Below are 14,005 nucleotides of genomic sequence, written 5' to 3' on the forward strand. Positions count from 1 at the left end.
AGAGCAGGATGCCCGATTCCCACAGACGCTTGGCTTCGGGAGCATTTCTGCAGGCTTTCACGGACATAGGCGAGATCAGAGCCAGGCCCCTTACCTCTGTACTGGTTTCGGTCGAAGTCAAAATACTGGTAAGGGGAAGGTTTGTGTATGGGGAACTGGATGGGTGCTGGTACCCCGAGTGGCTCTGCGTACAGAGCGGTGTCTGCCTGGATGGGCGATCACACTGAAAAAGTCACTTCCTTAGTGGCGGGTTCATCCCTGCCCTCACAAACCCTGGCTGGGGGAACGGAGGTGGGCACGCGCATGCTGCCGAGCAGTCGGGTTGCTGAGGCCGCCAGCCCCGCGCTGGGCTCGGAGGAGGTCGCTGCATCTGAGGCACCTGTGAATCCAGCTGGAGCCCCGAGAAGCCGTGGCGCTGACAGTGGGGTTGCTGCGGCGCTCGGCGGCATCGCCCCGCTCTCGGGAGAACGGCAGGGCGATGAACTGCAGAAAAAAAGTCATCTTGCTGAGGAATAGCCGGTAGATAATCCAGGTCTACTGCTTAAGAGACATAGCGATAAGAGTCTTCTCTTTCTAATTTCAATGTAGCCCATTGTTACTTCTCCCTGATTTGTCATGTCACCTTTGCAATCCATAAGATAATATGTATTTTCTTATATATATAAAGTTCTTATGTATATATAAGAACCAGTGAACAGTATATCTGAAGTACATGGTGAGATAATACAAAGGAAATACCTGAAAACATGGTTGAGAAAAGTTATTTCTTATCTGATATATATATATCGCAGTCTGAATTTGCGGGAAGAGGTCCTACTCATTATTAGCCCTGATAATTGCAATGGTTGTCAGTTATCACTGCTCTCAGAAGAGCAGAGAACAAATGGTGAAACCTTGATCAATTAGCACAAAAATCATTCTCTTCCAAATGGTTCTGCTGCGATCAAAGATGCCGTGATTTGATGGTTGCACTTGATGACGTGGAAGTGCCTGGCCCCGTTTGGTGCATTGGGAGCTCTGTGCTGACACAACCTTTCCGTACCGCACATGCAGTGTGTGCACAGGCACACACAGACACACTTAGACGTGCAAATCTGACACTACCTGAGCAAAATCTGTATAGTTTTGCCTGGAAAAAATGTGTCCCACTAGCTCAGTTGTAGCTTTTTGGTGTGTACAAAGGGAGAGCAAAGGTTTGGCTCAGAAGAAAACAAGTGAGAAGCACTGGCAATGGGCACTGGATGGGGCTGCTCGAAAAAAGGGCAAAAGCAGTAAACAGACAAAGGGAGGCTGTTTTCAGACCCTGGCATAAAATGCTTAGTAGGGAAAGAGTAAAAATGAAGAAAGGCCTGCTAAAAATGCCACAGAGGCTGGTCAGTCTCATTGGAGATAGGAGAGAGAGAGCACTTGGAGAGCGGCTATTCCCTGAGCCGGCTGGGTGCGTGGCAGTGCTCGTTACTGGTGTGCTGTTAATCATATACAGCTTGTACCAGTACCAGTAACAGCGCGTCGCAGGGGTGAAGGCCAAGTAGATCAATTTATCATACGACCTTTGGGAGGCAGAAGTCTTTGCCTGCTTTGCATTCGATGAACTGATTCTTCCCTTTCTGCCCTGAGGTCCTGACCCCTGTTCTCCATCGTTCGTGAAGGAGAAGGCTGCAGCTCGCCCTCTGCATGTGACCTGACTTCCCAATTTTCTTGATCTTGGTTTAATCCAGTAAATTATTGGTCGTCCTGAAGTCATGCTAATTAAGGTTCATGTGATTGGGACTTCATCCTGGGTATGAATTACAGCTTCCCCAGCTTTCTGACGTGACTTGTACTTGAAAACGTGAGAAACAAACTGACTTAGTATAGTGAAATCACAGTCAACTCTTGTGGTGTGCTACAGGAGAAACAGAAGGGCACAGCCCCAGAGCACGGGCTGGGGGATGCGCAGGGGGCTCAGCGAGCCTGTTAACCTGCGGTGGGATTCACAGACGTTCTCCGGTGACCACACAGCAGCCCAGCCCTCCCTCTGCAGGTGAAGAGGATGGCCCCGCACGAGGTGTTCACCAGGAGGGTGTTCATTCGGAGCATGTTCTCACCTTAACTGTGCATCCCTTGATGGCTGGATGGGAAAGGTCTTTGTTGGCGAGTGCAAGCTGGTGCCCTTCCCGAGCCTTCCCCAGGCTCCCTGGGCTGTAAACAAGCAGTGTTGGTCTCTCTGGGTACTCACCTGTATGGTGGGGATAATACTTGTCCACCCACTGTGAAGTGCTTGGGTGTCCGTGGTCCTCTGGAAGGAAAGGTCCCTGGCCTGTGTCTGTGTCTCTGGTTCTGGATTGAACCACCGTTGTGCTGGACCGGGCGCTGCTTTGAGAAGGCTTTGGGAGCGTCGGGCAGCGTGGCAGGAACAAGCACGGGGCTCCAGCCCCTGTGCTTGGGAGCAGGGTCAGAGGCACTGGGTGAGTGATAAAGTCCCCAAAGGTGCTTAAGGAGGCTGTCTCTCTGGGGGCCATGCAGTGCGCTCATCTGCAGGGTGACTGGTGTAATTGTCCAGTTACTGATAGTGATGCACTTGCATTGAAAGGCCTTAAGTCCTGATTCACTCCTGTTTTCCCACTGGTGCCTGGACTTGCCATGCCAGGTTATGTTCCCCTTGCGTTGCTGGAAACAGTACGTTTTTGTACAGGGTGTACGTGCTGCCCAAGCCCTTCAGCTGGGCGTGGGTGGCAAGTGCAAGGACCAAGGGGTCAGTGATGCCCATGGATTCAGGGCCATGTCTGAAGGCAGGACCACATGCAGTCAGTTCTTCCCAGTGTGCCGCTGGGTGATGAATCCTACCAGTCCCGCGCTGGAGGCCCCAGGCAGTCCCACATGCAGTCAGTTCTTCCCAGTGTGCCGCTGGGTGATGAATCCTACCAGTCCCGCGCTGGACGCCCCAGGCAGTCCCACATTTGCGCCTCCAGAGGGAAGCCTGGCTTGCAGCTCGGCTCTGGCTGAGACGAGGGAGCCGCTAGCACCCAGACCCCTGGGTTCAGCAGGAGCCGGACCCCTCAATCTCTGCTGTGGTCGCTTAGAGGTGCTGCTCCCTGCAGCAGCGGCTGGGGCTTCCCACCAGCCGTGGCCGTCCCAGGGACACCTTGCCTGTGGCATCGGGTGTGTTCAGCACTGGGGATCACAAGAAGCTCTGGGTTCCTGTAAAGTGGCTCTTCCAGCGTGTGCAGCACGAGGGTGCCTGCCCTGGGACAGCCCCTTTCCCTTTGGGGTCATCCCTTAAATGCAGGCCAGCCAGCCACCAACCCAACTGGCTGACAACACTTACATGTGGGATAATAGGAGTGTAATTACCCCGGTTTTGCTCCTTAATTAGCTCTCAGATTTGAAGCGCTCTGTCTATTGGAATCTGCGAGCCGAAGGACTTGGAGCACATTTATAAACGCATTGGGAACTGGACATGACGAGAGAAATTGTACAAGAGCTTTAAGTGCTCTCCCTCTCAGAATACTGATTTTATGACATGACCTTCACCCAGATCAAAAATTAGGTGCCAATTTTGGTGCGAGCTGCAGATTGGTCATGCTAGCACTGGTTTCCTGTCCCGCACAGAGATGGGCTTTCAGTTAAGGCATGCTCCCGTATACTGAAGTTACACAAGCCTGGTCAGTGCAGATAGTGGTGGCCACCCACTGTGTTGTGTCCTTAGTTTGATAAGTCTACAAGAACTCCTCGGGAGAAAACTTCTTTCACACATAAGAAAACAACAACGTGGAGTCAGCTGTGTTTTCAGAGGGACAGTCGCCTTTCAAAAGCCAATATGGTCTAAGGGATTGCATCACTTTATGAAGTAATGATTGGCACAATGAATGTCATGAATTCTAATTAATTTACATATGCATTAAAGTGCACTGTCAAGAAAGATGGTATTTCTCTTTCAAACATACGCAATTAAATATTTATCCCCATTGTGATCTACGGAAGGCACAGTTAGTGCCTCTTCCAAGCACCCCCGCTCCCACCATGTGCCGGGTTCCTCGGGGAGCATCTGCAACACTCCAAAGCGGTGTTGGCTCCGGTGCTCACCAAGAGCGGTGTGGAGAAACAGCCCATCTTGCTGTGCCCTCTGATGTGTCCGTTTCCGTAAAACAGATCATGGCATGTGGAGAAGCTGCACAGCAACTCAGTCTTCCAAGGGCCATCTTCCTCTGTGTGGCAACGGCAGTCGAAGATGCTGCAGGGTGGGAGCTCGTCCTGCTCCCGGGGAGCGTTTCCCTGTCCCGCCCCGGAGCAGGAGGATGTTCCACCTGCGTGAAGGGGCAGAGCGAGGGCAGCAGCATCCGCCTGTGGCCTCAGGCCACCGTGCTGCCCGCACACCCTGCGGCTGGGGCAGAGCAGAAGGGCCACCGGGACGCCCGCTGCCAGCCCTGTCCCCTGAATTGGGGCAGCGGAGCTGTGTGCGTGTGCCGTCGCCAGAGCTTCTCCGCACAGGCTGACCTCCCGGCATTGTCCAGCGAGTCAGTGCATCAGTGACGGCACTGCGCTAACGATCAGTTAATCAACAGAAATCATTCTTACAAGTTTAAAAGAAATGTTGTTATCTAATAATATATTAAACAGTTAAAAAAATGAGGTTAGTGCTCTAACCCAGACCAGTAATTAGGAGAATAGATCTAGTGCTCATGGATGTGAAGGTAAAATAAATGAGGTGAAGGAAGTTTTGTGCTGAGCATAAAATCGGAGGTTTGATTCAATTATTGTTAACACACTGCGTAGGTCCCACGGAAACCTGCGCACAGGGGCTCTTAAACCTGTTCCAATTGAAGCATAAATCAATGGAGTGGAAAGTGTCCTGGCTCTTCAAGAGATGTCCAAGTCTGTAACATGGTAGACACCTGGGGGTTTGGAAAACAGTGACAGCTACAAGCTGACCTTTGGCGAATTTAATCTGCAAATGGATTCCTGCTTAGGACAGCTAATGCTTTTAGTTATTGTAAAGGCTTGTTCCTGGATTTTAAAAAGCTGAGAATAAATGGATTTCACGATGCAGCTCCTATGCGTGTTGCATAACAAACAGGTGGCTTGTGGATGTATTTAAATGATACGGTGTATTGAAAAACTTTGCAAGACTTACATGATTATAATTCATGCACAATGGGGAGAATAATTTTTCTAGTTAATAAAGGAGAAAGGACTTGGCACTTGTTAAAATGGAAATATACTGAAGACGGAGCCTGCTGGAAAGAAAGGGAAGGAGGTTGCTGATTTGTGTTTATGTTTCTTAAATAATATTCATAAGCCTTGCAGGGGCTTGTTATTCAGCTGGGCATTGCCTTTTGACTGAGGCTTGCCATCTGAGATCTGAAGGGAGGATGTGATACGGTAACGTTTGCTTATTAAAAATCTGTCTTTATTTTTCTTTTCTGGAGTTGGGATTGTTTAAGCTAAATTGCTCCCGTGTCTTACACGGCGTACACATGTGCACCCCTGCAGGCAAACGCACATGGTGGGCAGAGGTAATCTGATGCCTGGGTCTAGTGTTTTGGTTTGGTTTTAGCCTTTCTTTTCCTTCTCTCTTTTCCTGAGGGAGGTCCGTACCCTTCCCTTCCCTTTGGAGACAGGAGACTACAAGCACGGAGGTGTCGGTTGACTTGCCTAGAGCCAGCAGCAGCTCTGAGTCCTGCTGTGCCATGTTCGGGTCTGGTCCCCTGTGCTGGAGCGTGTACAAGGAGCTACCAGCAACACAAAAGTTATTTTTAAAGCACGATGTTACTGCTGTGACTCTTTCTGGCCTGCGAGAGAGCATCGGTAAATACATCTCTGCACTTTGCCATGAAACCACGGCCAGGTCTTGTGCCTGGTCACAGTGAGTGAATTCAGACTAGCCTGTGGATCTCACCCGCTGCTGCAACCGAGAGCCGCGTCAGCCACAAACACGATGTGTTTGCTTAACTTAAACATGTGCCTGGTGATTATAGCAAGGAACTCACATTCCAGGATAATTCAGTGAAGGCTTTGGGCATGGAGACTTCAGGCTCATGCCTGTCTGATGAATGCTTCTGGCTTGTCACATCAGTAATCCCCGTATTAATGAATGGCCAGTGATGTGATGTGGTTGACTGACAAATCCTTGAAGTTATATATGCGTATGAGCAAGTGCCAGAGTTCTCCAAGGTGCAGTTTTACAATGCCTTATATCAACCTCCACGTGACAGCATGTCAGAAAACGTCCTGGGGAGGCAGGCAGCTGAGAGCCTGGGAATTCACCTTTCCTCACAAGGTCACAACACAGGGCAGAAAGAGCTTTCCCTCTCTCTTGCCTCTCGCCTGAGAGGATCCACACGCTCCTCCAAAAGGCGTGTGGCGGTGCTGCGGTGCTGCGGTGCTGCGGTGGCATGGAGCGCCCTGTCCACAAGACGTGCATGCTGGACGTACTGGAGTCCTTGAGCCTTCTCGCTCAGTGATGCTATCTCCCGCGCTTCCCCTGAAATAAGCACCTCCCAAGGAGGCAGTGCGATCTCAGCAGAATAATAATGTAGGCTGTAAAATCTTGCACCTTGCCAATGAGATTTTAATTATGATACTACAGTTAGGAGAGGAAATCGAGCTGCAGCGCACCACTGTATTTACAATGTTATCGAGCATCTTTGTCCATTCCCTCTGCATCCTTATTTCCCTTCTGGTCCCAGTAACAATAACGCTCCCTGCTGATGTGGCTGTCAAGACAGCTCCTGTCGAGCTCCACGGTTCCTGTGGCTGACCCCAGCCCTGTGCCGTGAGGGCTCGGGGGGCACTGGGCTCACTGTGCTGGCAGGTGGGCACGCAGCGCAGAGGGGTTGTGGGGCCTGTGCCCGTGTGTGCCCAGCACCCCTGCTGCACCCAGCCAGCGCCCAGCACCAATGACGATCCTGGACAGAGCACGGGCTCTGCTGCTACCGAGGGTGATGCCAAGGCAGGTCTGGATGGCGGGGCAGGGGGGTGCCGTGGGGTGCAGGCCCGGGTCGGACCCCAGGGTGTGTCTGTGCGTCTGTTTCCCTTCAGCAACCACCTGGGCAGAAGAGAGCGAGGGGCAGAGGGGACATTGCGAGTCGGTTGTGGCACCGGCGCGCGAGCGTGGAGTCGTGTCTGTCCCCCCGCTGCTGCCCAGGGTGCACATCGCTGTCTGCCTGGGGACGTCTTGTGTCCTGATACTGCGGTTGGGTTTTATGGCCAACTTCAGGTGCAAGAGCTAACAGAAGCGGAGTTGGGGGAACTTGCCCCCCATGAGTTTCTTCCCTGTGTCTGCCAGTGGCTCAGTCAGTGCCAAGGCTTATTTCTTCCTGGACTATATCAAGACACAAAACCGTCTCAAAGAGTAATTGTTTCCCTTTGGCAGGCAGCAGGTGACAATGTCCAGAATGCAGCCTGTCCTTTCAGAGACGTGCCCTGAAAAGGAGAGCCCTCCCTTCCCCTGTAGCCCCTGTGCTCGTGCTCTTCCTCGGATGTCACCGATCCCCCTGCCCGCACTGACCTTCACAGCCATAAACCACCCAGCATCCCTGCCCCTCCCCGACGGGGCGAGCCGGGGCGAGGCACCCGTGGGCACACACCCCCTTGCCACTGCTGGCATGGCTACCCCCATGGCCCTTGCTGCATCCCCTGTCCCAGGACCCCCGGCGTGTACGTGCTGTAGCTCTTTTTCTGCCAAAAAAGGGCCTGGTGTCAGACCCCGGCTGTGTTCTTGTGCTTGGGGCGGGCAGGTCAGGGAGCAGCACTCCTTCAGGCAGGGCCGTCCCCGGGCAGGAGCATCTCCAAGCAGGGACTTTCCCCGGGGGCAGGGGCAGGGGCAGGGGCAGCGCCGCGCTCCGCCCGCCCCGTCGGGCACGGCGCGTCCCGGGCGGGAGGAGCGCGGCGCCGTGCCGTGCCGTGCCCAGCCGAGCCGTGCCCAGCCGTGCCGAGCCGAGCCGTGCCGTGCCGTGCCCAGCCGTGCCGTGCCGTGCCCAGCCGTGCCGAGCCGTGCCGTGCCGAGCTCAGCCGAGCCGTGCCGTGCCCAGCCGTGCCGAGCCATGCCCAGCCGTGCCGTGCTCAGCCGAGCCGTGCCGTGCCCAGCCGTGCCGAGCCCAGCCGAGCCGTGCCGTGCCCAGCCGTGCCGAGCCATGCCCAGCCGTGCCGTGCCGTGCCGTATGGGAGGAGCCAGCGGGCTCCGCCGCCCCTGCGCCCCCCCACCGCCGCCGCATTTCGCGGCCGGCCGCCGCGGAGCAGGGCGCGGGGGGGGATGATGGATCCGCGGCTGCGGCTGCTGACGCCCCGCGCCCGCCAGCCCGCCGTCAATGGAGGAGGACGTTGAGACCCGCAAGATCAGCAGCAGTTTCCTGCGAGACCACAGCTATGCCACGGAAGGTGAGCGAGTGCCGCGGGGGCGGGGGCGGCAGCGCCTGCCCGCCCGCAGCAGGTGGGGGCCGCCCCGCCATCCGCCCGCATCGCCCCGCACCATCCCCCGCGGCTGCCCGCGCCCCCGGCCGCGCTGGCGGGGCCGCTGCTGGAGCCGGGGCCGGGCACCGCTCCCCGCCCGCCGGGCCGGGCCGGGCCGGGCGGCCCCGCGGCGGCGGGTGCCGGGGCCGGCGCGGGGGTCCCGGAGGGTCCGCGCGGGGTGCGCCGTGCGGCTGACCCGCTCCGGTGACTCAGCAGCGCCGGACCCGCCGCATTCCCACCGCCCTCCGCCGAGCCGGGCTTGCGGGGCTCCGGCCCGCCGCACGCTGGGGCCGCCGCGCTCGGCGGGGCTGGTCCCTCGGCGGGCGCGGCGGCAGCCGCTCGGTAGCCGGCTCGTCGCTGTTGCGGCCGCGGCCGAGCCGGCGAACCGAGAGCCGCCCGCGGCAGCGCCCTGGGCGCGCAGCCCGGCCCCCCCCGGGCCGCCCGGAGCTCCGCAGCTGCCGCCCGGGGCCCGGAGCGGGTCGGGGCGGAGCCCCCCAGCCGCGGCTGGCCCCTCCGGGGGGCCCCGGCGCTCTCGCCCGCCGCTGGGCTCCTCCGACGCCTGGGGCGGCCGGCGGGAGCGGGGAGAGCCCGGGCCCGTCCGCGCCCCTTCCCCGCCGGAGCGGAGCCGCCGGGACCCCTGCCCGGCCCGGCCCGGCCCCGCCGGGGCCGGGGCCGGGGCTGCTGGGCTCGCTGGGAGCTGGCGGGTGCGGGCGGCTGCGATTTCGAAATGCGCTTTATTGCCTCTGGCTGCATTAGTGGCTTCCGCAGGTAGCCTGTGACTGTAGCTGTGTCCGTGAGGTCAGGAAATACGGCAAATACTAGTGCAATTCTTGTTACAGAAATTAAATAGTTGTGTCAGGGCTATTTTTCCTACAAGCCTCTGCAGGAAGAAATACGTATTCTGACTTGTGTGTTGCAGAGGCGAGGAGATGCCAAAACTGTTAGACATGCATAATGTCATAGCCTCGGCCAAGCTTACGGGTGCATTTGAACACGGTTTCCCGTAATGGCTCGGGGAGCGGAGGAGCCGGTGTGGCCATGTTCAGTTCAGGCGTCGGAAAGTGAGCTGCAGGCTGCACATGACGCTGCAGCCTGCCACAAAGAGGCAGGCTGCACCAGCGGAGGTGGTGAAGAAGGGATGGGGACAGAGCAGCGGCTGCCTCTGCTGTCCTTCCTGACAGCCGAAGAGCTGTTGACTTCATCAGCTCCATCACAACCTCCTTTTGCTCCCTTATCTCGGGAGGAAAATGCAGCTGCTGTAAAGCAAAACCAAATCCCCCCCATCCCTCCCGGTAGCACTGACGCCTTGCATGAAACTTCAGAAAACAGACTCCACACCAGAGAGTCTGAACTGGCTTATTAATGGCTTAATTAGTAGCTGAAGAGGCTTTCCCTTACTGTTTCATTCTCCTAAGGCTCTAGAGGAAGCCAACATAGGACCAGACTTTGGGAATTTTATGACTCCAGCACATGGCTAAAGGAGGGTTTATCCAGCGGCAAAATCTTCGGCTTAATATAGTACTGGAAAGCTTTGGATACCTGGCAAGCCACAGAAAATGATCATATGCAAGTTCCTGTTGCTTGTGTGTAGCTGAAACGTAACTGCTCGGCGTTGACAAACCCCAGAGGCAGGGGAGGTGACGCCCTGGTGCATCCCTGGCTCCGCTGCTCTCTTTGGCGTGTCTCACGCCACGGGGCTGGGTGGCAGGCGGCCACGCGGAGGCCACGCTGGCTTCTTCACAGCCAGTTTGCCGGCACAGGGGTGGAGGGACGTTTCTGCTGGGAGGGATGGCATGAGGTGCTTCCCGGAGGGTGGTGCAGCCAGGATGGGGCTGAGCTCCTGTACTTCCCAGTTGCCTGGCTCGCACCGCCTTGTGCTGTGGTCCATGGAAGGATGAATTTGCTGTTGCTGCATTATAAAGGCAGCTGCAGCAGCCAGCAAATAAAAAATCGGAAGCTAGCTGCTCTGTTGTGACCTGCTGAGAACTCTGTTTTCCTGGCCGGGAAGGATGGAGGGTTGTGATGAGCCTGCAGTGACTTCAGTCAGTGACACCAGGAGGTCTGGGGGTTTTCCAGCCCAAGATTTCAGTGATAAGATCCAGTCCGTCTAGTAATCAGTGGTGAATTTCCCCAAGCTGTAAGCTGGCTTTTTCAGAAGAGCCTTGGGCGTCACAGTAGAAAGCTATAGCAAACCTCTCCATAGAAATGAAATAGCCAGCAGCGTTTGTGCAGTAGGTGCCCGGCTAAGGCAGGGTGATCCCCGTTGCCGAGGCGGGGCTGGAGGAGGTACATGGGAGCGTTTAATGGCTGTGTATCAGCTGGGAGTTTCTCTTCACCTCATGCTGTTTAGGACTTCTGATTCTCCGTGCAGTTGTTCTGCTAGAGGAAGGCTGGATGCACTTTGAAATGGTAGACCTTGCTAGTGTGGAAAAAAATCAAGGGAGATAATTCAGTTTTATTTTTTCTACATGTGAAAGCAGCATATGCCTAGAATGATGTGGTTGGTAACCTGTCTTCTGTTTAAAAAAAAATCCTTCCAAAGCCCGTTCAGAAGGTGAAGACTTGCTTGGAAATGCAGGCGTCTCTGGTGTGTCAGCTGAGGGAACAAACGGGGTTATGTAATGTGGTGAAGTGCTGTTGTCACTTAAATAGGTCTGGTATTTTTATGCAAATGCGGGGTGAGGATGGTATTTCAAACGCACACACTCGCATGCCTTGTTCCTGTGTGCTGCTCAGAAGTACAGCTCATGAAGGAAATGCAGCCGTCGGGCTAATTCGACCTGCGCCAGGGAGCGAGGAGTCGCTGAGGTGCAGTGCGCGTCCCCGGGCTGGGGGCGCGGAGGTCGCCCTGGCGCAAGAGCCGGGTGAGCTGGTTCCAGGGCGATGCCAGCGAGGCTGTTCACTGGCTCAGACCCCACCGCACTGCCCCAAAACAGCAGGTCTCACGTGAAAAATGTTCAGAAAATATGCTTGGTGTGTTCTGCTGCATAAATCCATCTTCATTCGCAATTCTGCTGAGCGCCCAGTCAAAAGTAGGACAAATTGAGACTATTTGAATACAAACAAAGCGTTGGAGTAGCTTCCACTTCAGACGTGCTTGCTAGGGATGTTGAAGGGCCCTTCACCCCCCCCAAAGTTGGCCCGTTTCCAGTAGCTTGCCCCGAAACGCCCATCTCCTGAAGTCTTCAAGCTGTGGGTGTGACCCTTTTGTGTAGTGTTGCTGTCCACCTGGCAAGTCTCTTGAGTCCTCTCGGTGGCTTATGGTTGGGTGAGTACCTCCAAAGAAAGGAGGGATGGCACCAACGCCCCTTTCTACACTTCCTGCCCTGATGAGTGACAGTCATGACCGAGCCCATGTGCTCAGCGCGTTTGGGTGGGACAGGAGTGGTGGCCATCATGGCTCAGCCCAGCAGGACAACACCTAATGAACAAGGGTGTTTCACGTCTGTAGATACCCGCTCCATTGCAGGGCAGCGTCTCTGAGAGGGGAGGGATGCTGAGAGCCGTGGTAGCCCAGGGGGAGGTGGGTCCCTCCTGGGGCGGGTGGGTATGGTGGCAGGGCTGGCTTGGGGCCGGGGACAGGCTGGGCTGCCTGTCCACCACCTGCGAGCTTGGCTGGGAGCACGGCCACTGTGCACGTCCCTCCTTGGCGGGGACGGGATTCTCCTCTCCAGCTCTGTCCCTGCCCCCTTCCGAAGCTGCAGGATGTCCTGGCTCCGCACAGAGAGCCTGCAGAGCTTGGCCCCACAATAGCCACGGTTGGGTGACTCTTTTGCATAGAGACATATCCCTTCGCGCTGGTTTGGTACAATGGACAGGAAAATCTCATGGGGTATGACGGGTGCCCTGCGCCCGAGGCACCATGGAGCTGCTCTGGGGAGGCTGCTCCCGCCCTGCGGCAGGCACCAGGAGGAGTCTCTGGGTGGGGTGTGCGTTTCGGGATGTGCACTTCGGCTGTAAATGTTGTAGTGCAAATGCCCCCAGGCCTGGCGATGGCTGTAGGTGATACAGGTGTGGGTGCTTCCCTGGCACCCATGGTGCCCAGCAAAGCACTTGGAGGAGGAGCGGTGGCCTCACCTGTGGCCAGTCAGGGGAGGTGGCCCATGGCCAGGTGCTTGTGCTGTTGGAGGAGGACCCTTGGGAGGACCGTCATCCCACAGCCATGGCGTGGGCCCGCTGTGGGGCCAGCCGTGTCCTGGGGCCATCCTGGCCCCCCCCAGCGGGGCGTCCCCATCTCCTGCTGGCTCTGCCAAGGGAGCGTCTCCCCCACGGGGCGCGGGGCTGACCCTGCTTGGGGCTGTGTGGCCTCGGGGACGCGCCAGCTGCCGCTGGGCAGGAAGGCCATGATGCCCTGCAGCCGCTCCCTGGCCACCGCTCGGCTGCTCCCCATGTGCCCCTTTTCCTGGGGCGCTGGCTGATGCCCCAGCGAGTCTTTAATCTCCTTGAGAAGCATTTCCCAAACTGAATAGATTTTGCTGTTGAGAAATCTACCATTAAGCCTTCATTTCCTTTTCCTAGTTTAATCTTGTTACTTCCAGCTGTAACCCCCTTGCCTCTCAGTCATTCCCATCCCGCCTTTATCCCTGCCCTGCTGTCGTGCTGCAGGAAGGAGCTCTGATGCTAGTCCCCCTCCGCCCCGACACCAGGGACATGGCCATGCGAGTCCCCCCACCGGCACCCTGACAGGGCCTTTGGGTACCCGGGAGCCGTTGAATGCATAAGCAGCCTCCGTGTACGGCGGAGGACAAATTCAGGCTCCTTTGTTCTGTTTTGGGAAGAGAGAGGCAATCCATGCGATTAAAACCTGAGCCAGTTTCCTTGGGTAGCTGGGTCCGCTGCCCGGGGGCTTGCCCATCCCTCCCTCTGCCTGCCCTGGGGGTCCGGGCTGGGCCGTGCGGCCACGCAGCCCGCCCAGGCCTTCTGTGGGGAGCACGTTCCTGCCTCGTCCTTACACGGGCAGAGTTTTGGAAAAAGCCTGGGGTTGTACATAACCCACACCTTAGGTTGTGCTGTGCTGGGTCCCTACAAGCTTTCTCACTTCCCAGGTCCGTTTGCTAAGAGCTCTCTGTGGCAGCAACAGTGACTTTTTTTTTAATCTATGTGTAGTCCCCAGAAAAGCATGAAATGAGGTGTTCTCCCCCAGTGCTGGGTTCAGGTTCGGGTTATTATAACCCGACAGGATTATACGCTGTTGGGTATTTTTGTTGTCGCGAATGATGGGAGTTGCTGTTTGGGGATCATCTGGATTGGGATTTAATTAATCCGGGAACTTCCTTGAAGTTGTTGTTGTTTTATCACATAAGTACTTTGATTACAAAACACGGTCCCATCCTTTATGCTTTTTATTTATATACACATTCTATGTTTAGACGTCCCTTCCTCTCCTTGAGCCTGTGCTCCAGCTGGGTCGGAAGGACCCATGGACACGTCTCCTTCTGTCTAATCCAGGGATCACTGCAAGGAGAGCAGTGTAACTCAGCCGTTTGTAGCACACTGCGTCAAAGCCGACTTGGGGATACTTTAATCCAGGGATTAATGAGAGAATAGATGTGCCTGGGGACTCTGTAATCTAGGG

At 56.2% G+C, this 14,005-nt stretch overlaps 1 protein-coding gene across 2 annotated transcripts in view; it reads left to right on the forward strand.

The window, feature by feature from the left end:
* Positions 1 to 14,005, forward strand: part of PPP2R2B (protein phosphatase 2 regulatory subunit Bbeta) — a 113,700-nt gene that overhangs the window by 28,707 nt on the left and 70,988 nt on the right. Inside the window, exon 1 of one of the 2 annotated variants that reach the window (XM_075509970.1) lies at positions 8,196 to 8,358. The exons of the other annotated variant lie outside the window; for it this stretch is intronic. Within the exon in view, the coding sequence (XP_075366085.1) occupies positions 8,289 to 8,358 (70 nt within the window). The 5' untranslated portion in view covers positions 8,196 to 8,288. Of the gene's footprint in view, positions 1 to 8,195; positions 8,359 to 14,005 lie in introns of those variants that run through there. 2 annotated transcript variants of the gene reach the window in all.

This window comes from Mycteria americana, chromosome 8 (assembly GCF_035582795.1).
Source record: "Mycteria americana isolate JAX WOST 10 ecotype Jacksonville Zoo and Gardens chromosome 8, USCA_MyAme_1.0, whole genome shotgun sequence".
Lineage (NCBI taxonomy): Eukaryota > Metazoa > Chordata > Aves > Ciconiiformes > Ciconiidae > Mycteria > Mycteria americana.